The sequence below is a fragment of the Macaca thibetana genome, chromosome 14 (genome assembly GCF_024542745.1).
Source record: "Macaca thibetana thibetana isolate TM-01 chromosome 14, ASM2454274v1, whole genome shotgun sequence".
NCBI classification, from domain to species: Eukaryota; Metazoa; Chordata; class Mammalia; order Primates; family Cercopithecidae; genus Macaca; species Macaca thibetana.
The window spans coordinates 65795541-65817457 of NC_065591.1; the positions used below are offsets into that span (position 1 = coordinate 65795541).

Genomic DNA, 21917 nt, shown 5'->3' on the forward strand with positions numbered 1-21917 from the left:
TTGACATAGCATAGTCCCTGTGTAACATCTTGATACGGTTTGGCTGTGTCCCCACCCAAATCTCATCTTGAATTGTAACTCCCATAATCCCCACATGTCATGGGAGACCAGGGGGAGATAACTGAATCACAAGGGGGGTTCTCCCCATCCTGTTTTCATGATAGTGGGTTAGTTCTCATGAGCTCTGACGGTTTTATAAGGGGCTTCCCGCTTTGCTGGGCACTCATTTTTCTCTCCTGCTGCCATGTGAAGGACGTGTTTGCTTCCCCTTCTGCCATGATTGTAGGTTTCCTGAGGCCTCCCTAGCCATGTGGAACTGTGAGTCAATTAAACATCTTTCCTTTACAAATTACCCAGTTTCAGCTAAGTCTTTATAGCAGCATGAGAATGGACTAATACACTACTCATGGGGTTATCTGAAAGTCATATGAGCAAATAAATATAAAAGTGCTTTGTAGACTATAAAATGGTATACACATGTAGAATAAGGGAAATGGACTAACATTTATTCATTGGGTATTTACTAACAGCCAGGCTCTTCCACATCTCGTTAATTCTCTTAACAACCCTATGATACAGGTGTTTCTGTCTTCATTTGGGGATAAAAGAGGCCCTGCAACATCATGTATATTCCTAAGTTCACGCAGCTTTAAATTGACAGAACTGGGCTAAAACTCATTTCTATCCAATTATAAGTCCACTACACTTAATTATAAGTCCACTACACTATTCATCACTTCTAGGACAAAAAGCTTAATTCTTAATAGACTTCCGACCTTTATACTTCATTTGTTGTGGAATTAGAACCCCTATTGTTCAGCACTATTCCTACTCCCATTTGTCTTTCACATTCCAACTAACTGAATCCTATCTGATCAAAGAGAGGTAAAAATCATGTAGTGCAGCCATAATTTTCTCAGTTTCTACTCTAGTCGTTCCATGCTCCAAATATTTACATGGCTGCTATTTTCTGCAACAGAACAAAGGGTAAAGGAAGAAAGATGTAAGAGTATGAGGCATATTTCAGAATCCTATAATCCTTCTATTTTCTAAGGCAGTATAATACAATAGAAGTATTAATAATTTTGGAGTTAAGTGCCTCCCTGAATTTAGGGTTGGTGCCAGGGTAACCTTGGGTTAGTCACTTTTAACTCTTTGAACCTCAAATTCATCATTCAGAAAATCAGGATAATACCCACTGCAAATGTACAGGGCCTCAGAGCATGCTTTCTAGTGCTCTGCAGAGGCTTCATCTTATTTCTCCTATTGTATTTTCACTTTCTGTAAACAAAAAGTTATGAAGATTTAAAATGTAAAGGTTTTCTCATTAATTAAACAGAAATCTGTACTTAACATGTTTTTGCAGTTGCCTTAACTTCTGTTTAGAATAAGGTAAAATAGATATGAAGAAAGTGGTCAGGCATGGTGGCTTGCCTGTAATCCCAGCACTTTGGGAAGCCAAGGCAGGAGGATTGCTTGAGTAGAGAAGTTTGACACCAGCCTGGGCAACAACAGTGAGACCTCATCTCCACAAAAAATATAAAAATTAGCTGAATGTCGTGGCATCTGCTTATATTCCCAGCTACTCAGGAGGCTGAGATGGGAAGATTGCTTGAACCCAGGAGGTTGAGGCTACAGTGAACTGTGCTCGCATCACTGCACTCCAGCCTGGCTGGAGAGAGACCTTTTCTCAAAAATAAAATAAAATAGATACAAAGAAATAAATAAAATGATTTTAAACATCAAATAAGATGATAGACTTGAAAGTATTTCAAAAACTGTAAGATGCGATACATTTCCCCTTCTTTTTTAAATTGTTATTTTTATCTGAGGAACTCACATAATCGTTCTTACTACCGCTCTCCAGCCTAGAAAAAAAGAGCAATCCCATTTCATTTCAAATGTTAATACTGGTACAGCCTATATATTTTACTCATTTGTAAATCTCTTCATACAGTAGTGACTTCTCCTTTTTTGACTCATACAGTATCCTAATTACAAGGTTATTTTATACTTGTCAATATCTTGAGTGTAATAAAAACGGCTTGAGAAAAAAATATAGTGCATGCTAATATGTGACAACATATTCATTACTTTTTGCATTTTATATTATTTTAAGTTAAATATGTACACAAAAGAGTAAATAAAATAATAATAATAACGCGAGTATCTACCACACAGGTTAAGAAATAGCACACTTTTTCCAAGTTTTTGGTTAGAGCACACACTTTTGTGAACTGATGTCTTATCTCTTCATTTTCAGTTGTTTTCTTTCTTTTTTGGAAACAGGGTCTCACTGTGTCACCCAGGCTGGAGTACAGCGGCACGAACATGGCTCAACACAGCCTTGACTTCCTGGGCTCAAGTGATTTCTCTCACCTCAGCCTCCCAAGTAGCTAGGCCTACAGGTGTGCGCCACCATGCCCAGCTAATTTAAAAAAAAATTTTTTTTTTTAGAAACAGGGTTTTGCTATGCATGTGGAATGTAATTTTTTTGTAGAAACAGGGTTTTGCCCAGGCTGGTCTCGAACTCTTGGCCTCAAGTGATCTTCCTGCCTCAGCCTCCCAAAGTGTTGAGATTACAGGCGTGAGCCACCACATTCAGTCTCTTATCGCTTCATTTTCTAAAAAACATGTCATGTCAGCCAGGTGTGGTGGCTCACGCCTGTAATCCCAGAATTTCGGGAGGCCAAGGCGAGCAGATCATGAGGTCAGGAGATCGAGACCATCCTGGCTAACACGGTGAAACACCATCTCTACTAAAAAAACAAAAAATTAGCCGAGTGTGGTGGCAGGAGCCTGTAGTCCCAGCTACTCGGGAGGCTGAGGCAGGAGAATGGCCTGAACCCGGGAGGCGGAGCTTGCAGTGAGACAAGAGTGCACCACTGCACTCCAGCCTGGGCCAGAGCAAGACTCTGTTTCAAAATAACAACAACAACAACAACAAAACCATGTCATGTTTACAGTTGGACTGTCACTTATAAGGTTCACCTCATGTGTCTCCTGTTGAAATTCTACCTTTTCCATGGCCTTCTTTCTTAACTAGAATCATGAAATTTGGGTGCTGGCACATTTGATGTTTAACTCTTTCAATTTACTGGTGGGAAAATTAAGGCCCAAGAAGATGAAACGGCTTGCTCAAAGTCAAACAGCCAGAGCATAGAGTAGAAGCAGGATTCTGGCTTCCTAATAAGATTAGTCCTTATTAACTTCCTAGAATATTCATATGATATTACTATATGTATCAAGTAATCAGACACTGTCTGGCATTGCTCACTACTGTTTCATGTATGTCAGTTTTGTTTTCAACTAATCTTTAAGTTCCTTTTGGGCAGGGAATACATCTTAAATCTCTGTACACACTGCCTGAGTCTTAATATTTTTGTAAGACTTGTACCTACAATGTGTCTGCTACTAGACCAATCACTTTACAAACATTTTTTTCATTTAGTATTTACAATAATTCCTGACAAATAAGTGCCATTTTTCCCAATTAACTAATAGGAAACTGGGGCCCCAAGATGCTAAGGAACCTCTTAGCATCACCTAACAATCTAGTCCTGAAACCAGAGTTCAAACTCTAGACTGTCTAGACTTCAACCCGTTCAACCAGGTTGCTTCTTTGTGAAAATACCTAGAAAATGGAAGGGCAACTACATGATCCCATTTTACAGATGGGGAAACAGGAATCAGAAATGGGAAGAGACTTCCCCAAAATCACATAGTTGGTAACACCAATGTAAATGTTCGGATGCCAAATCCACTGCACCAGTATACCATAAGATGTTCAAACAAAAGTCTGACCTGTTGATTACCATGTTAATAAATTCCTTGTCTCTTATTAAATTTCTAATCACTCCTCATTTGTTACATTACATAAAAATACTACCTGAGGATTTCAGTTTTAAGTTTACAGTACCAAGATTATTTATGAGTATCTTTTAATCGCATTTATTGCATTTAACCTACTATTAATAACTAAACTTTTTGTGAAGTTAGAGTTCTGTATCATTCTGATTAATTTTTTGGATTTTTTGTAAACCCCACAATGCCTTAAACAATGTCTAACATGTGCTAAATATATTTTTTGAATGACTGAATTACAGCATTTGTTCTTTACATGTTGATGTTTCAAAAATTTTTTCTCGAGGGAATGTAAGTTACTCAAGGACAAGTTAATCTTTAACTCACCCCTGGCTCTCCAATATTCTGAGCCCAACAATGTTTACATGATAAATGCTCGAATTTTATTGACTTGAACTGAATTGATTTGATAAATAACCCCATTACCCAAAACGTATTTATGTGAAAGCTTGACCTGAATGAAGAAATAACATAGTACACTCAGAATACTTTCCTTGTACAAAAATGAAGACATCTTGGCCTCTGGTTCCCTACAGAGGGATGCTTTCCATCTCTGAACATCTGTAATACTAACTCCCTAAACCATTCGTTTGGCATTTAGTATGTATTAGCTTGTACTATTGGTAAATTTTACATCTATATCCTCTTTCCTTGAGTATAACGTAAACCCCAGAGTTGAGACTACAGTTATTGCCTAAAAAAGCATGGTGTAGTGAAAAGAGCATGAGTTTTGGTGACAGACAGAAGTGGGTTCAAATCCTAATTCAGTCATTTATCAACTTTGTGACCTCAGAAAGTATTCATTTCATCTCTCCAAACTTGTTTCATTGTCTATAAAACAGAGACAATACCTATCTTTCAGGGTTATTGTAAGGATTAGAAGTAATACATTTCAAAACTGCTGGCACACAGTAACACTCAATAAATTTACAAAGAAAAATCTCTACTATAAAAACTCTTTGACTCTTCAATAATTAAGAATGCCCATATATGCTAGGTACACAATAACACTTATTGCTGACAATATAACCACATGCTTTGTATTATGTCTGCAGGTGCAATGATAAAACAATAACATACCTGTTAGATAAGAGGTAAACTGTTTTGGACCACAACGAATAGCATAACGTGTAGTTGTTCTCACAGCTTTTGGTTCAGTCTGCAATGCATCCCTGGGACAAAAGAGGGTTCCATCTGATGTTTCTCCCCACCATCTCACTCGGACCAGTACACAAGTGGGAGGCTTTGCAATCTTCCATATGACTCTATTAATAGTAAGTTTTAGAAAACAGCGTAGCTGGCCTTCAACCAGAGGTGGCAGGCTTGTAGATGGAGAAATGTCACTTAAACCTGTAGAGGAATCCAAGAAAATGGAATCAAAATTTAGACTAAATATAGAAAACATATAATACGCTTTTTGAATGAAAACAAACAAAACACTTTAGTCTTAAGTTCAGCAATTCATCATCATTTAGAAAAAAGGTTTATCCTACCCATTATTCTAACACATGAGAAGTAACTATCAAATCAGACCACAGAATAATCTACCTGGTCATGTAAGTCACCCTGATAACTAATTAGTATTTAAGGTTTGATTTGAGTTACTGTAAGTAAAGAACATACCAACAAAGACACACTAATATAAACTTTTCTTTAATTGAGTTACTATTTGAAAAATAGAAATATCAGAAGTAGTTGAAATTTTTCTAAGTATGGTTGAAATTTTTACAAGTACAGTTGTTTTAATTATTGCAACATCTATGGTTTTTAAGATATGTAATCTTTAACTCTTTTTTTTTAAAAAAAATCACTAACTATAAAACAGTAACAACTCCCTTCACTCACAAACGACTTAGACTATATCATACAACTCAGCATTTCAATGAAGAACATCTTAAATTGTCTGTAACTTTTCTTTCCTGCCAAGACCACACAGTCAGTGAGGACACAGACTATCTAATCTTCAGATTCCGCCACTATTTTTAACACAGTGCTGGGTCCATATATTTATTGGCTTTAGTATTTATTGGATTTCATAAAGACATTAAAGTGTAAACAAAGCAATTAATCATGACTTTCTATAAAATTTTCCTTTAATGACCCTGATTATCTTCCATTCATAGTACATTTTCAAGAAGACTTGGAGGAAATTTAAGAAACCATTCATACATTATGTATACCTTTTTTTTCCTTTGACTTTTCTTTGAGGAGTGGTTATGCCTCAAAGAAGAAAATATATGGAATGTATCAGGACTAATTATTTGGACTTCTAATGCAAACATCCCCTCTGCCCTCCATAGTGGAGAAAAGACCCACCATAATCCTTACGGATAGTTTCAACATAAAAATTATACACGATTGTGTATATATTTCTACTATGGAAATGGTATAGCAAAAAAAGTATATTCTGTTCTATACTATATTATTTCTACTTTGACTTTCCGCTTATCAACCAAACATGCTTAACTGGTTTGACAGAGGGAGCACTAGTATGCTTCAGTCTCAGATCCTCCTATCTTTCGTGGCAGGAAAGTCACTACCTCAAAACTGCCTTAGTAATCTTTAAACAGCTTGGATAAGAGTAATTCCCAGATTGTAGCTTCAGTCCTCAACCCAATGGCCTAATGTCCTATCACTGCTCCAAACCAATACTTCTTTTCTCACTAAACTGCCTACGATGCAAAAAGGCAGGTTCACCCACTGTCCTTTTTCCCTTCGAGGCAGTCTTGTAGAGATTCAATATCCAGTTTCCTGATCCGCCCTCGGTTCCCAGTTTCACTGTTCTCACTGCAGCTAACATCCCCTACTCGGTGAGCCTGTGTCTCCTCGAGGTGTTAACCTGATAAGGACTCTCTGCTGTACACTCTTTCACGATCTCAGGTCCTTCAGGAGAACCTCATGCCCTTACCCCCACTTCAATCCTATCACACCTGTCATTCCCCACTCTTCCCCGCTCTATACTCTACAATTATTTTTTCCCCAACTCCTGCTCATAGCCAGTCCTTCATGCTTCATTCATTCAACAAACATTTACCGAGTCCTGCTTTGTACTAATCCTTGGTCATTCAGTAATGTATAAAACGTGATTCTTGTCCACAATCACACAAGAAATGATATCATCCCTTTGCCAATTTATGTTTCTTCCTGTCCCTGCGGACCTCTAAAGCTACTCGCACACATACATTTCACTTCGTTATCAAAACCAATCCTATTATTGTTTGCTCTTCTCCTCTACAGTCATCCCACCGGTAACCTTCATCTCATTAATCACCACTTTGTGGCCCCTACCCCAGCCCCTAATTCCTTTCTATTCTCTGGAGGGCCAACTGCCCTTCCTTTTAACCTTCTGGTCCCCTGGCTATTTCCCTTCTTACGTCCCTTTTCTTGTTTATCCAGCGGGGGTGGGGGTCTCCCTAAAATTCCTTACACCCTGCTCCCCTGTTAACGCTTTCCTCAATCTTTGATCGCTCGGGTTACCTCTTTTTTTGCGCCCACGGCTGCCCCCAGGCCCTTGGCCTTTACGTTGCTTCATGATGAGCCCGAGCTCTTCTTCATCAGCACAACTCTGTCTCCACCACCTAAGCAGCCGCCTCCGGCCATCCCTCCCCACGGCGCCTGCGTTCCCCGGCAACCGGCGCCGCTGGGCAGCCTGGGAGGCAGGAAAAAGCCACTTTTCCTCTAACAGTCTCCGGAAAACAGTGCGAAGAGAAGGCGCCAAGACGCCTTCCCGCCAATAGACTACAATACCCAGGATGCTTTGCTACAATACCTCTGCGGGGTTGGCTGGGGGCGCCTCCGGCTGCGCAAGCGCATACGGATACGCCCGTTGAGGACTCCATTGCCCAGGGTGCATTGCCCTGAAGACGGCTCCTCTTTCCGGTGAAAGTTGTCGGGTTTCCAGTTGGGAGTCTGCGGAGTTCGCAGACTCTGTTACCCAGCTTCCTTTGTGTGAGGGCTGTTGCGCACTTCCGGTGGAAGTGCTGAAGCGAGTGGGTGGAGTTTGCAGAGCCGGTGGGCGGTAGGCGGTGCTACCGGTAGCTGGGTGCTGTCCAAAGGCGACTGGGCGTCGTTAGGGGAGCGAGTCGTGACCGGTTGGGCCACACTCAACGTGGGACGAAGGTTCGCCTACTGTTTGACTACGTGCGTGCAGCCTTTCCTTGATGTCGGCCCTCGAAAAGAGCATGCACCTCGGCCGCCTTCCCTCTCGCCCACCTCTACCCGGCAGTGGGGGCAGTCAGAGCGGAGCCAAGATGCGAATGGGGTACGTGACCCATACTCCTACCTAGGGGCCAGGCCCCGGCCATTGGAGAATGGTGGCTCTGAGCGTTCAGAGAGGCACGGGGAAGGAGTCTACCGATAGGAGAAAATGTTGGCGGCGGCCTGGAGATATTTACATGGAGTAGAAGGCAGATTGGGGAACTAGGGGAGGCGCCAAGTCAATAGAAACTGGAGGAAAAATAATGTTGTTGGAGGGAGAGGGGAATGAGGCAAAGGTTGGGGAAGCTGAGAGACTAACATAACTGAGAATCACCTCCAGAATGAAGGAGGTTTAGAAAAAGGTGACAAAGGTGGAGGAAAATCGGCCAGGGAAGGTGGAGGGAAATGGGGAATGACCGAGAGAAAAGTTGAGGGGAATTGAGGCAACAACTAAGAAAAGGTTTGGGAGGAGTGGATATTGTAAAAGTTCTAATATGTATACTGTGAGAACTAGATAGTAGAAAAGCTTAGGGAGTTGGACAGGGTTGGAGAACGAAAGAGGAGCACTAGGAAGCAGACGATTCTAGATAATTCCCAGAGGTCTAAAGACAGATTCAGGGAATGAGAGGTGAGATTAGGCCTCTTAAGGGAGAATGAGAAAGTTTGGGGAGTAGGCCTAAGGTAAGGTGGAGAATATAGCCATGAAGATTGTTAAGGGTAATAGGAATGTGCTGAGAAGCTGGACAGGATAAGGGAGAGAGAAAAAGGAGAGGACTGAAGAATTTGCAAAGTGACCATAGGCTCTAAAGATTGAGAAATAACTATAAATGCGGTTTGGTGAATGGAAGTGCTGCAGTTGTAAGGTCTGGGAAGCTTAGAGGAAGATTTGGGCAATCAGTTTTTGCGGGGCTAATAGATCTGAGGGAAGCAATGTACTGGCCTAAGACTTTGAATTAGTGAAGCATTGGGAGTTAGGGAAATAGTTTGCTGGAAAGAGAGGAGAGCCATGTTGAAGAGATAGGCTTTGGAATTTTAGATCATTAAATGGCTTGTGCCAGGTTAGGGGATACTTGGGCCGAAGACAAAGAATGAGGTGAACATGGGATAATTGCTGGAAAATGGAGACAATTGAATAGGCATTTGGTTTTGAGGGGATATTTGTAGTTTCAGACAGGATTCTGGGAATTAGTGACTGTAAAGAGAAAAGGAGTAGGAAGGATACTTAGGTATGAGGACTCAAGAGTATATTTGGGATTCTAGAGATGAATTGATAGATATTCTTTGAAAAAGGACTACAGAAGAGAAACCTTAGGTTCTGAAGAAGTAATGTGTGTAAAAACTTACCAAAAGAAGCGAGAATAGGAGATGCAGTACTGTGACAGTAAGTCCTAGGGATGAAAAGAAGGAGAATCCTATAAAACAGTGGGGTAAAGGAATGGGAAGAACAATTGGAAAAACCAGGGAAGGAAACTAAGAATTGAAGTGGAGACCTGCTGTGATATACAGTAGAAAAAGGAGAAAACCTTAGCAGGGGGAGATAGAGAGATGGACGCACAATAGAGGAGGTAGAAGGCTACATAGAAGGTAAAGTGAAGATTATTTTGACTTTGGAAGATCGAAAAGTTGGACTATAACATGAATAAAGAGAATTTGGAAACTGACCCATAACATTATTTGGGAAAATTAACCTGGAGTTTAATATTAATGTAACATTAATTGTTATATATCTTCATTGCTGCCTTTCTTAAACTACAATTTGATCTTTCAGTATACCAGCACTCTTCTATACAAATACATAAGAAAATCAGATTTTTAATAATTATACATTCTTTAGATAAGTTTAATTAGGGCTCAGCTTCTCATTTTGTCAAAACAAGTTCTCTGAAGATTGAAGAACTGGGTGAAAATACTGAGAGAAAATAAAAGGAAAATCTGCTGATTAGAAGATTGTATAATTGTTAGTAATTCATCGTTTTTATTTTGTATTACTTTTCATTTTATTTTTTTTAGAGACAGGGTCTCGCTGTGTTGCCCAGGCTGGAGTGCAGTGGCACAATCTTGGCTCACTGCAACTTCTACCTCCTGGGTTCAAGTGATTCATGTGCCTCAGCCTCCCAAGTAGCTGGGATTACCGGCGTGCACCACCATGCCCGGCTAATTTTTGTATTTTTAGTAGAGATGGGATTTCACCATGTTGGCCAGGCTGGTCTTGAACTCCTGGCCTCAAGTGATTTGCCCCATTTGGCTTCCCAAAGTACTGGGATTATAGGATTGAGCTACCATGCCTGGACAACTTACCTTTTTAAATAGATGCTTTGGTCTTCTTGGTTTAGGGTAACTGCTTATCCTGGAAAAGAAAGTTCTTTAGAAAGGCCTTTCTGTATGGTAGTATTGTGAAGAAAATTCACAAAAATATGGTAGTATTGGTGAATATTTGTGTGGTCCTCAAATGGCTTATTTTCCCGTATTTTTCTTTTCTACTTTATTGGTACATAAGCAGGCTTCATCTAAGTCTCATGGTAGTAATAATGCAGATTCTCTTTCTCCTTAGAATCATAAAGTTGAAAGAGAGCATAGACATGGATCATTTCACCACTTCATCATGTAGTTGAGGAACTGAATATTCAGAGAGTTCTGTATTCTGTAAGGGAATGTATTAATAAATGAGGGAACTGAGACTCAAATATTCCTAAAGCACCCTAGAAGCTTAGCGGTGGGGCTGTTAAGGACTAGGACTTGGGTCTCTTGACTGTGAGACCCATTGTGTATTTTGAAGTCATAATTGTCATCTGGGAATACTTAATTTGAGTTGTGTATCTTACTCCTTTGCATATAATATAGGATTCAGTCTTTTTCTTCAGTCAGTTGTAATTTATGAAGTCTCACACCAATTTCAAAGCATTCTTTATGTCTCCTTATACTTGCTTTTTTCTTAACTTCTATTCTTCCACTCTATCTGTTACTCACAAGTTAGTCCTGTTCCCTTGATAGTCTCTTGTGTGGCTTACTCTTTCGACTATTTTTCATGAACATTTCACTAAACATTATTTAGGCATGTTTGCATATTCAGGGTGCATATTCTGAGTTGGTGAGTTTTCATAATTCAGTTTTTCAGATTAGATTTAGTAATTCCAAAGTATCGTTGGATAATTTAATAATAGCAATTTTTAAAGTAAGTACTGTGTGCCAGACATTGTAATGGTAACTTTATGTCATTTAATGTGTGCACAGACCTGCAAGGTGAATATTTTCCTGCATTATGGGTAAAGACATTCAGAGATTAAAAGTCACCCAACTAGTATGTACCAGAATCAGGATTCAATCTAAGTTTAGTCTCTAGAATCCATTCGCTTTTCAGTACACCAATATTTTCTCCTGGGTAAGGCCTGAAATCCTGGTGTCACTGTTCCTTTTAATAGATGCCAATGGATGTTGCCAAAAACATAGTGGTTTTGAACTTTATTCAAGCTTTTAGAGCTACTCTGACTAAAGTAGATTTGAGATCCCTATTTGTTTTGCACCCCTGGTGTGCTTGAGAGAAGTATCTTTTGAAAGTCACTGCTTTCGTATATACTATTACTATTAGAGGAACTATAAAATATTAAATCCATTCATTATTCAACATGTTTTTGGTTTATCAATAGTTGTACTTTTCGGCCAGGTGTAGTGGCTCATGCCTGTAATCCCAGCACTTTGGGAGGCCAAGGCAGGCGGATCACCTGCGGTCGGGAGTTCAAGACCAGCTTGACCAACATAGAGAAACGCTGTCTCTACTAAAAATAGAAAATTAGCTGGTGTGGTGGCACATGCCTGTAATCCCAGCTACTTGGGAGGCTGAGGCAGGAAAATTGCTCGAATCCGGGAGGCGGAGGTTGCGGTGAGCCGAGATCGCGCCATTGCACTCCAGCCTGGGCAACAAGAGCGAAACTCCATCTCAAAAAAAAAAAAAACAAAACAGCTTTTCTATAATTATCTCTTACATTCCTTTTTCTTTTTCTTTTGTAAGAGATAGGGTCTTGCTGTGTTGCCCAAGCTGAAGTACAGTGGCTTTTCACAGGTGTGATCTTGGTGCATTACAGCCTCAAACTCGGGGGCTCAAGCAGTCTTCCCACCTCATCCTCTTGAGTAGGTAGGACTGAGGATGTATGCTAGCATACCCACTTCTGTAGTGACTTAACTGACATGTATATAGTCATCCCTTTTTATATTCTATGAGGTAAACTAGGGCAGGAGTTAATATTTTAATAAATGAAAAAACTGAAGTGTTCACTGACTTGCCTAAGATCACAGAATCATTACATGGCAGGAACAGCATTCAAACCCAGGACTTCATATTTTTGGTCTATTGTTCTTTTTATGGCGTGCATTGAAGGGTTTGGTATTTGAAGTGACATAGATCTAAGTTTGAAGCCCAACTTAGGTATTTACATTGGTCAAGTCATTTAGCTTCTCATCGTCTGTTTTCTTATCTCTAAAATGAGAATACTTCTGCTTACCTTAGAGTGCTGTGAGAATAAGATAATACATAAAAAGCGCTTATAGTTCCTGACACATAAGCTCTTAAGGAATGATAGCTAGTAGATAATTATAGATTGAGAACTGTGAAGAAGGTTCATAGTTTATATGGAAGCTCTCCTTTCAATTTCTTATGTTATCAGCTTTTTTGTCCCCATGAGCTGTATGTTTATTCATATCTGATAGATAGTGTTTCATCCATCTTCTTAAATTTATTATGGTTATTGGGCCTCTTAGGAAGGCTTTAATGAGCTATTCACACAGATGGGGAAGTAAAGGGCAAAGTGAAGTGATTTGCTCAAGGTCACAGATTGAGTTACTAAAATAATCAAATCCCAGTATTTCTGGGTTTTTTAATATTTTCATTAGATTTTTTAAAAATTAAGTTACAATTTATATGCTATAGAATTCATTCTTTTAAAAGTACAATTCAGTGATTTTTAGTATGTTCACTCGGTTGTACAGTTGTCACCACTAATTACAGAACATTTTCATCCTCCCATAAACTCCTTACTCATTAGCATCCTCCCTTCCCCCCAGCATGTATTGCTTCTGGCTCTTGAGTCACAGAGAGGCTTTTCCTTTTTTCAGGTTATAAAGGAATCATTTATATTTTTTCCTGGTGCCTGTATGATGTCTTTTTTTTTTTTTTTTTTTTTGAAATAGAGTCTTGCTCTGTCACCCAGACTGGAGCGCAGTGGCGTGATTTCGGCCTGCTATAACCTCTACTTCCTGGGTTCAGGCGATTCTCCTGCTTCAGCCTCCTGAGTAGCTGGGATTACAGGCATGCACCACCACACCTAGCTAATTTTTGTATTTTTAGTTGATACGGGGTTTCATTATTTTGGCCAGGCTGGTCTTGAACTCCTGGCCTCAGGTAATCCACCCACCTCAGCCTCCCAAAATGCTGGGATTACAGGCGTAAGCCACCGCGCCTGGCCATTTTTTTTTTAATCCATTTGAAGTTTATCTTGATACGCAAAGTGAGGAACAGAAGAAATTTTATTTTTATGCAAAGGCTATGTAGTTGTTTTAACATCATTTATTAAATTTTTTAGTCCTTTACCCATTATGTAAATTTCACTACAATAAAGAAATAGTCCTGGCCAGGCTCAGTAGTCCATGCCTGTAATCCCAGCACTTTGGGAGGCTGAGGTGTGTGGACCGCTTGAGCTTGGGAGTTGGAGACCAGCCTGGACAACATGGTGAAACCCCTTCTCTACAAAAATCACAAAAATTTAGCTGGGTGTGGTGGTGTGTGCCTGTAGTCCCAGCTACTCGGGAGGATCATTTGAGTCCAGGAAGCAAAGGTTGCAGTAAGCCAAGATCATGCCACTGCACTACAGCCTGGGACGCAGAGTGAGACTTGGTCTCAAAAAAAAAAAAAATTCTTCTTCCTCAGTGATTAAAATGACACCTTTGTCATATGCCAAATTTCTATATAGATCTGGGTCTGTGGAGTTTCTTTCATGTGCCACTACTGTACTTTTAATTAGAGGCTTTATTAATATGTTTTGATGGATGGTACAGGTTGTTTCCCCCTCATTCATTTTTAGGATTTTCCTCGTTCCTCTTGTTTCTTTCCTCACAAATAAACTTTCTAATCCCATAGCCTAGTGCCAGAAAAAAATTCTGGCAGTATTTTTATTGGGATTACTAAATACAAACATTAATTTAGAATAAACATTTTTATGATGTCGAATGTTCCTTGAAGAAATATGGTATCTTTCAATTTGTGTGAATCCCTTTTGAAGGAAATATATTTCAGATTCCAAGTATTGACCTAAATTATATTCAATCTAATGTTACTTAAATTCCATAGTACTCTTAAATAATTGTAAAACTCAATAGATTTACTGTTTAAATACAATTAAATCTGCAAAAATCCCCAAATCAGCAACATTATATTGATGTGAAATAATCTAATTTGCTGTTACCAGTTTACTGTAGTTTAAACTACAAGGACATTTATTAGTGATAGGATGTTCCAGGGTTCATTCAATTGCTAAACAATTTCATTCAGGATCCAGGCTTTTTGCATCCTTTCTTTTGCCATCCTTAGAATGGTGGCTTTTCCTTCTCTTGCTTGTCATCTTATGGTTGCAGGATGGCTGCTGCCACTCTGCTTCTATCTTATCTTTACAAATAAAAAGAAACAGGGGCCAAAGTCCTTTCCTAGCTAAGCTTGTCTTTTAATTTTTTCCCAGAAATGCAAGCTCCCCAGCAGATTTTTCCCTTAAGTCTTTTTGTCCAGAACTGTTTGCATAACCATCCTAAAAGCAATCACTGGCAGTAGGGAATGGGATTAACTATGATTGGTTTAGACCAATTTTGATTCATTCCCTTGGACTGTAGGAGAGACAAGAAGAGATCTCCACTAGCTGCTTAAACAAAAGCATCACAATTTTGTTAGGGAAGAAAGAGTGGGAAGTGGGCAGGTAATGTCTGAAATGGAGAATAAACAGCATCTGCCCCAAATCCTGAGGTTAACAAGTAGAGAAGCCTAATCTTCTGATTTCAACTTCCCTACTGTTTTCATTGCAGTGTAAGTATAGGAAGTAATAATCCCACCCCCAACTCCCCTGCCCCTTATTGCCAGATTTGAGCCCCTTGACATTCATTTCAGAACTTCTGAGTAAAAGTCCATTTTTCCACTGTTACTTATTGCCAGCAGATCCATTTCTTCTTGTATCTTCAGAATTGGGTAGTTTGCTCTTTTGTTTTATTTTAAACCTAATGAGGCTTCCTTGTTATGCTACTTGATGTCAGATTTGAGAAAACTTCTCTAGTTGTTTGGAAAAAGACTTTTTCCTTCAAACTATGAAATAGTTTTTTGTTTTGTTTTGTTTTTATTTTTTTTTTAAGAGAAGGAACGTTTAATTAATAGTTCCATTAAGAGGGTGGCCACACACTTAGATACTCTTCAAATACAACATTGGTTACCAGTTTCAGGTACCTTCTACCAATATATTTTGAAGATTGAATAAGAGATTATATTGAAAATTCCAATCATTTCAAACCACACCAGAAGACTGAAGTTGTTTACTTATCAGTCCTTTTCCTGTATGCTTCTGTGTGTGTTTCTGGCCATGGACTTTTTCCAGGTTTAAGTGGACATCCTCTCTGCCACTAACAAGTTGTATGACTCCGGTCAGTTATTTTTCTCTTCCTGGGCCTCATTATCATGGAAAGAAAGAACCTGACATACTTGTTTAAATCCAAGCTCCCCAGCCTGGGCAACATAGCAAAAACTTGTCTCTACTAAAACAAAACAAAACAATCAGGCATGGTGGTGCACACCTGTTAGTCCCAGCTACTTGAGAGACTGAGATGGGAGAATCACTTGAGCCTGGGAGTTTGAGGTTGCAGTGTGCTGTGATCGTGCCACTGCACTCCAGCCTGGGAGACAGAATGAGAGCCTATCTCTAAAATAATAATTATAAAATAAAAAGTCAAATCCAAGCTCCAGTGCTACCAAAAATGGCTCTGGGCAAGTTATTTAGTATTTCTGAGTAACCTTAAAATGAGAATACTTCAATGGTACTGTTCAAAACCCTGCTTGGTACGTAATAACACCTAGTTGTTTCCTTTATGAAAGTAAGATTTGAGTAGATGCTCTCTAACAGCATGATTCATGATGTAGTTTTTAGAATCCTGAAGTCTGCTGCTTAATGGCATGCCTTGGAGTAAGGAACACTTCAGACCTACCACAACCCTCAGCCAGCCATCTGGTTGCTTTCTTTCCATTCTCTTCAAAGTACTGCTAATAAGGACATTTTAAAAACAGTGGTGCCTTGATTTAAATAGCTGACTGCAATTAAACTTCAGTATTTAGCCTCCACTACCAGACTCTTAGACTTTGACAGAATTTATGACAACAGTGATTAAGACTGCTACTGTGCCCATTCATGACTCATCAATAACTCTCTTAACAGACTTATGCAGCCTAAATGTTGATGTATTATTCCTATTTAGATTTGAGACAGTCATGTAAAAACATACAACTCATATTTCTTGTTCCTTGATCTCTAGGCAAGGAAGTTTTTTCCTCCTTCCCTTTCTCCCCTTTCTCTCCTTTCTCCTGGCTTTCCTTGGGATTTGATCATATAATTTTGTTGGTTTTGGTCATTATCTCCTAGTAGGCATATCACATTGTAGACAAGAAGAACATTCTCTATTCTCCTTAGTTCTCTGAATTGTAATTATTGGTCAACTGTCTATTCCTCAAAACTGTTGAGGTTCATATGGGTAGGAATTGCGTCTGAATTTTGTTGGTGCCTAGAATGCTGTCTACTTTAGTGCTAACTGAACGAGAAACCCAAATCCTGGCCTATTTAACCCCATACTATAAGAAAAACATTATTTCCCCACCAGTTGCCTTAAGGTGGTATAACTGGGGCTATACTCCCTTTTTCCTAAAATTGGTTATACTTCATAGAATAATAGAATCCCTATTTCAATACCAACTTTTAGGTAAAATGTATTGTGTTTACAATATGTTACTTTGAGATTTAAAATAATTATGTGGTTGAAACTCTTCTAATACGTCTTGTAATAGGCTTGTAATAGGTCTCATGTTATGTACAGATTCAGGCTTGTTACTTTTATTTTATCAAAATTTGACAATTTGTGTCTTCCTCTTTGATTCCTCAAACCTGAAAGCAAGTTCATTATTATAAGAGAGCAAATGTCAATTAGCAATTATTTTCACACTAGCCTTATTTTATAGTATTCAGTTTTTCTGCCCTTGCCCAATTATCACTTATTCTTTAAGAGTGAAGACTATTTTTCAAGCACCTTCACCAAGTTTAGGGACCAGAGCAAGCAGTCTACCATTAAAGGCTAGTGTTAATAGCGCTCCAAAGTCATGTCCTAAGCAGTGTTAATTTCCTAAGTATTTCTTGCACTTAACAATTGCCAAGTTTATTTTTCTGGCAATGCCTTCCATTTTCTTCACTTTTTCAAGTCCTACCCATCCTTTAAAACTGATGAAGCACTTTCAGACTACTTTAGCTCATTCATTTGCTCTCTCTTCTCTGAGCACCTATAACAATTTTGGCATCTCCACTCATCAATTTTTGTGCATTGGTATTGTGCTTTTTCACTGTTTACTGTGTCAGACTTATCGAAGATAATTTTATGCAGATTTTTGTGTGTTTCCTCAGTAAACTTTGGAGCTCCTGTAGTACAAGGGCCTTTGTTTCTTTGTGCTTTCTATTGTAACACAGTTAAATGTTTTTGTAAAATTTAATTTAATGGACACGTAGCACACATTCATTTAAAATAAAGTCCTGAAGCTTTTTCTGGTCAGTCCAGCTTGCACTGATTTTTCTATTTTGTGTCCTTTGGTGGCACCTGTCATTGTACCAGGAATCAGCAAACATTTTCTGTTAAAAGCCAGATAGTATTTTAGACTTTGAGGGCCATGTTAGTCTCTGTTGCAGCTACTCAGCTCTGCTGTTGTACAGTGAAAGCAGCCACAGACAATATATAACTGAATGTGTCTGTGTTCTAACAACAGTTTATGGACACTGAAATTTGAATTTCACATAATTTTCGCATGTTATTAGTCTCTCTCCTCCCCATACCCTCCACCTTTTAGAAATGTAAAGATCATTCTCTGATCCTCGGCCATGCAAAAATAGGTGGTGGGCTGGATTTCCCATAGACTGTAGTTTGCCAACCCAGTATCAATACTGTTAGTTCTGTATTTCTGCTGTCTTATAGTAGAAAGAAGGTAGGTTTTAAAATCAACAAACTAGGCTTCTTTTCCTGGCTTTACTACTTACCGCTTAACTGGTGCAAACTTGACTTTATTTTTTTTTAAATGTAGATAATAATGCTAGCCTCATAGAGTTTTTGAGGAGAAAATGAGATGATATATGTGTAGAAATATTATTTAAATTGAAAAACTGTCTAATGGAAACTTACTGTATTTCCTGAATTCTAAGATACATTTCTTTTTTACATTTAAAATGATAATGTCTTTTTTTTTTTTTTGAGATAGAGTTCTCACTCTGTCACCCAGGCTGGAGTGCAGTGGCACGATCTCGGTTCACTGCAGCCTCCGCCTCACAGGTTCAAGCAACTCTTCTGCCTCAGCCTCCTGAGTACCTGGGATTACAGGTGTGCACCACCACGCCCAGCTAATTTTTGTATTTTTAGTGGAGACAGGGTTTTACCATGTTGGTCAGGCTGGTCTCAAACTCCTGACCTCAAGGGATCTGCCCACCTTAGCCTCCTAAAGCGTTGGGAGATAGTGTCTTAACAATGCTGTTGGTCAGATAACAATTCTAACTTGGTTCTCATTGGCTGAACATAAGTGAACACCAAAACCAGGATCAAAATTTACAAAACGTATAGGTGTTGAGAACTTCTTAGAGATATAACTGGAGTGCTCTTTTAACCACTAAGAACTGAATGCTTGTGAGGAGGCGTGGGTGTTCAATCGGGTGGGTTAAGCAATATTCCTAAAGTGAGAGTCAAAAGTAAGGCTGAGGCCAGGTACTGTGGTTCATGCCTGTAATCCCAACACTTTGGGAGGCTGAGGTGGGAGGATTGCTTGAGCTCAGGAGTTCAAGACCAGCCTGGGCAACATAGCTAGACCTTGTCTCTTTAAAAAAAAAAAAAAAAAAAAAGGTAAGGGCTGGTGTAGTGGCTCACACTTGTAATCCTAGCACTTTTGGAGTTCAGGGTGGGAGGATTGCTCAAGCCCAGGAATTTGAGACCAGCCTGGGCAACATAGTGAGACCACATCTCTACAAAAAGTTAAAAGATTAGCCAAGCATGGTAGCGTGTACCTATTGTCACAACTACTCGAGAGGCTGAGGTGGGAGGATCAGTTGAGCCTAGGAGGTTGAGGTTGCAGTGAGCCATTATCGTGACACTGTACTCCAGCCTGGATGACAGAGGGAGACCCTGTCTCAAAACAATAAAAAAAAAGTCAGATAGCTCTAAATAATTGAAAGCTGGCATATGAACTGGTGTTTAGTTGTATGAAACATTCCATCACCAATATTCTTGTGAGGCACAGAAAACTGTTGGTCCGAGTGATTCAAAAGAGAGTGGAACTATGAAGAAATGGTCAGGAATACCTTAGGTTTTTTATTCTGCTTTCATTTATGTATGTTATATATATGTCTCCATAAGTAATATATAAGGAATCTATATAAGTATAAAAGAGCTGTTTCTTCTGTAGAAACACAAAATGAATTCTTTTTTATATAAAAAATGTAAAATGAATTCTAAGTGATAAAGTATTGTGTCATACTTGATAGTTCTTTTTCTTAGTTTTTCATCTTACAAATTCTCTTTCTTAGCTTTTCATCTTACAAATTGATGGTGCCTTGTACATACTGTATTTCGTCTATTCTAGCAACAAGATTGTGATCTGCTTGTTTAATTTTCTTAATTGTAAACTCCTTTTGTATGTTATTTACTTGTCTTAATGCAGTTAGCATCTAGGAGCTCAATAAACATTTGTTGAGTGAATGAATGACACTCAGATGCAATGGAAACATGACATTTTCCCAATAGAAATAGTTTAGAATTGTCCATCCTGAATTTAATAGGGAAGTAAATGGGAGGGAGGAGCCATAGACTTAGAGTAAAATTTTCAAAATATGATTATTGAAAGCTTGCAAAAATGAACTTGTACCCTATTTATATTCTTCTGTGATTCCATATTTGTATCTCTCTGTCTTTATTCTTTTAAGAAATATATCTTAGGTGGTTGTGAGGATTAAATTTGTATAATGCTTATAAAGTGCCTAGTTCATATACATGTCTAGCTTGTTTCATTTAATCCTTTTCATTCCTTTAATTAAACAGCTTTTCCTTAAGCATAAGAACCATTGTTCATTATATATAAAAACCACCTTTAATTGAGTTTTTCTGTGTTAATCAACTGAACTATATTATTAGCTGGGTTTCATAAAAAATGGCATTTTTAGCATATTGTGGATAAGTAGGCTTCGGAGTGGAGCTACCCACAGAATTTACCAATATTTTATAATAATCTTAGGAGAAATGTGTCTTGGTACTCCCAATCAACTCATTTTTAAGTTAGAAAATCTCTATACTAACATTTTTTCACTGATTATTGGGAATTCTAATCTTTTGTAGCTAATTAGAGGATTTGTATTTTTGCCTCTTCCCTAACCAGATTAATGTTTAGTAAGGGTGGTACTTTAAATTTTTATAGCGTTTGAGTTAACAAAATCTTCACGCCAGATATCATCCTTGTGAATCCTTTTCCCTTCTGATTATATTAACATGTGTTCCACAAGAAAGACTGGATGTCCCTTTTATGAGTTCTCATGGATTATTTCATAGCCATAGTGTACAGTGACTGTTTCCCTACTTCCCCCCTGCATGAGCTCTTTGAAGGAAAGGACTAAATTTTAATCAATGGGAACTTCTAGTCTGCTTATTTCCCTAGTGCCTAGGAAGTATATCAGGGCCTGCCATGCAGGACAAACTCAAATATCTCTTCAATTGAATTGAGATTAAATTAGCTGCTTATATAAGCAAATTGTGACTGGAAAGAAGCTCTGAAATGATTGCCCTAATGATATTTACTGTTTGCTTATGAAGTATTTTTTTTTTTTTGAGACAGAGTCTCACTTTGTCACCCAGGCTGGAGTGCAGTGGCGCAATCTTGGCTCACTGCAACCTCCGCCTCCCGGGTTCAAGCGATTCTCCTGCCTCAGGCTCCCGAGTAGCTGGGATTACAGGCACATGTCACCACAACCAGCTAATTTTTGTATTTTTAGTAGAGACGGGGTTTCACCATGTTGGTCAGGCTAGTCTCGAACTCCTGACCTCAAGTTATCCACCCGTCTTGGCCTCCCAAAGTGCTGGGATTAGAGTTGTGAGCCACCGCGCCCGGCCTGAAGTATGTCTTTTATTCTAGATCATCATGACATTTAGATGAGTCTGGGGAGGGGATCGAATGGCTGTTGGTCTGAAATATACTTCATTAGAGGCTTCTATATGAACCTGATTGGTTTTCAAACTTCAAACCTGCTTGCTTTCTTCCTGTTGTGGCAGAATAGTAGCTTACATAAATGCTGATTATTGGGTAATGCCACACGTTGATTTTGAGGGTAAGCAACTGCATTAGCCTTTGCAAAACATCAAAAAGCCTATATTCTGTCTGTTCTCTTGCTTTCATTAATGGTGTTTCAGTGGCTTTTTTTCTTTGTTTGAGCCCAGATCGTTTTAGAAAAGTTATCATTATATCCTTTTTTTTTTTTTTTTAAACTTTTCAAGTTGTAGAAAAAGAAGTTAATAATTATGTTGTTTTTCCTGTTGGGCGAAAGGTGGAAGTAAAATTTAGA

The 21917-nt window shown here is 38.8% G+C and overlaps 2 protein-coding genes across 7 annotated transcripts in view; one reads left to right on the top strand and one right to left on the bottom strand.

The window, feature by feature from the left end:
• C2CD3 (C2 domain containing 3 centriole elongation regulator) overlaps positions 1 to 7837 on the bottom strand; it is a 155335-nt gene extending 147498 nt beyond the window's left edge. For 2 of the 4 annotated variants that reach the window (XM_050756032.1, XM_050756037.1), the window contains exons 1-2: positions 7342 to 7617; positions 4945 to 5214 (exon numbers count right to left, since the gene is read on the bottom strand). In XM_050756032.1, coding sequence (XP_050611989.1) covers positions 4945 to 5214; positions 7342 to 7396 — 325 coding nt within the window. In that variant the 5' untranslated portion in view covers positions 7397 to 7617. The other 2 variants (XM_050756034.1, XM_050756036.1) reach the window with 2 other exon arrangements.
• Positions 7666 to 21917, top strand: part of PPME1 (protein phosphatase methylesterase 1) — a 90567-nt gene continuing 76315 nt past the window's right edge. For 2 of the 3 annotated variants that reach the window (XM_050756237.1, XM_050756236.1), the window contains exon 1: positions 7737 to 8125. In XM_050756237.1, the coding sequence (XP_050612194.1) occupies positions 8025 to 8125 (101 nt within the window). In that variant the 5' untranslated portion in view covers positions 7737 to 8024. Of the gene's footprint in view, positions 8126 to 21917 lie in introns of all 3 variants that reach the window. The other variant, XM_050756235.1, reaches the window with a different exon arrangement.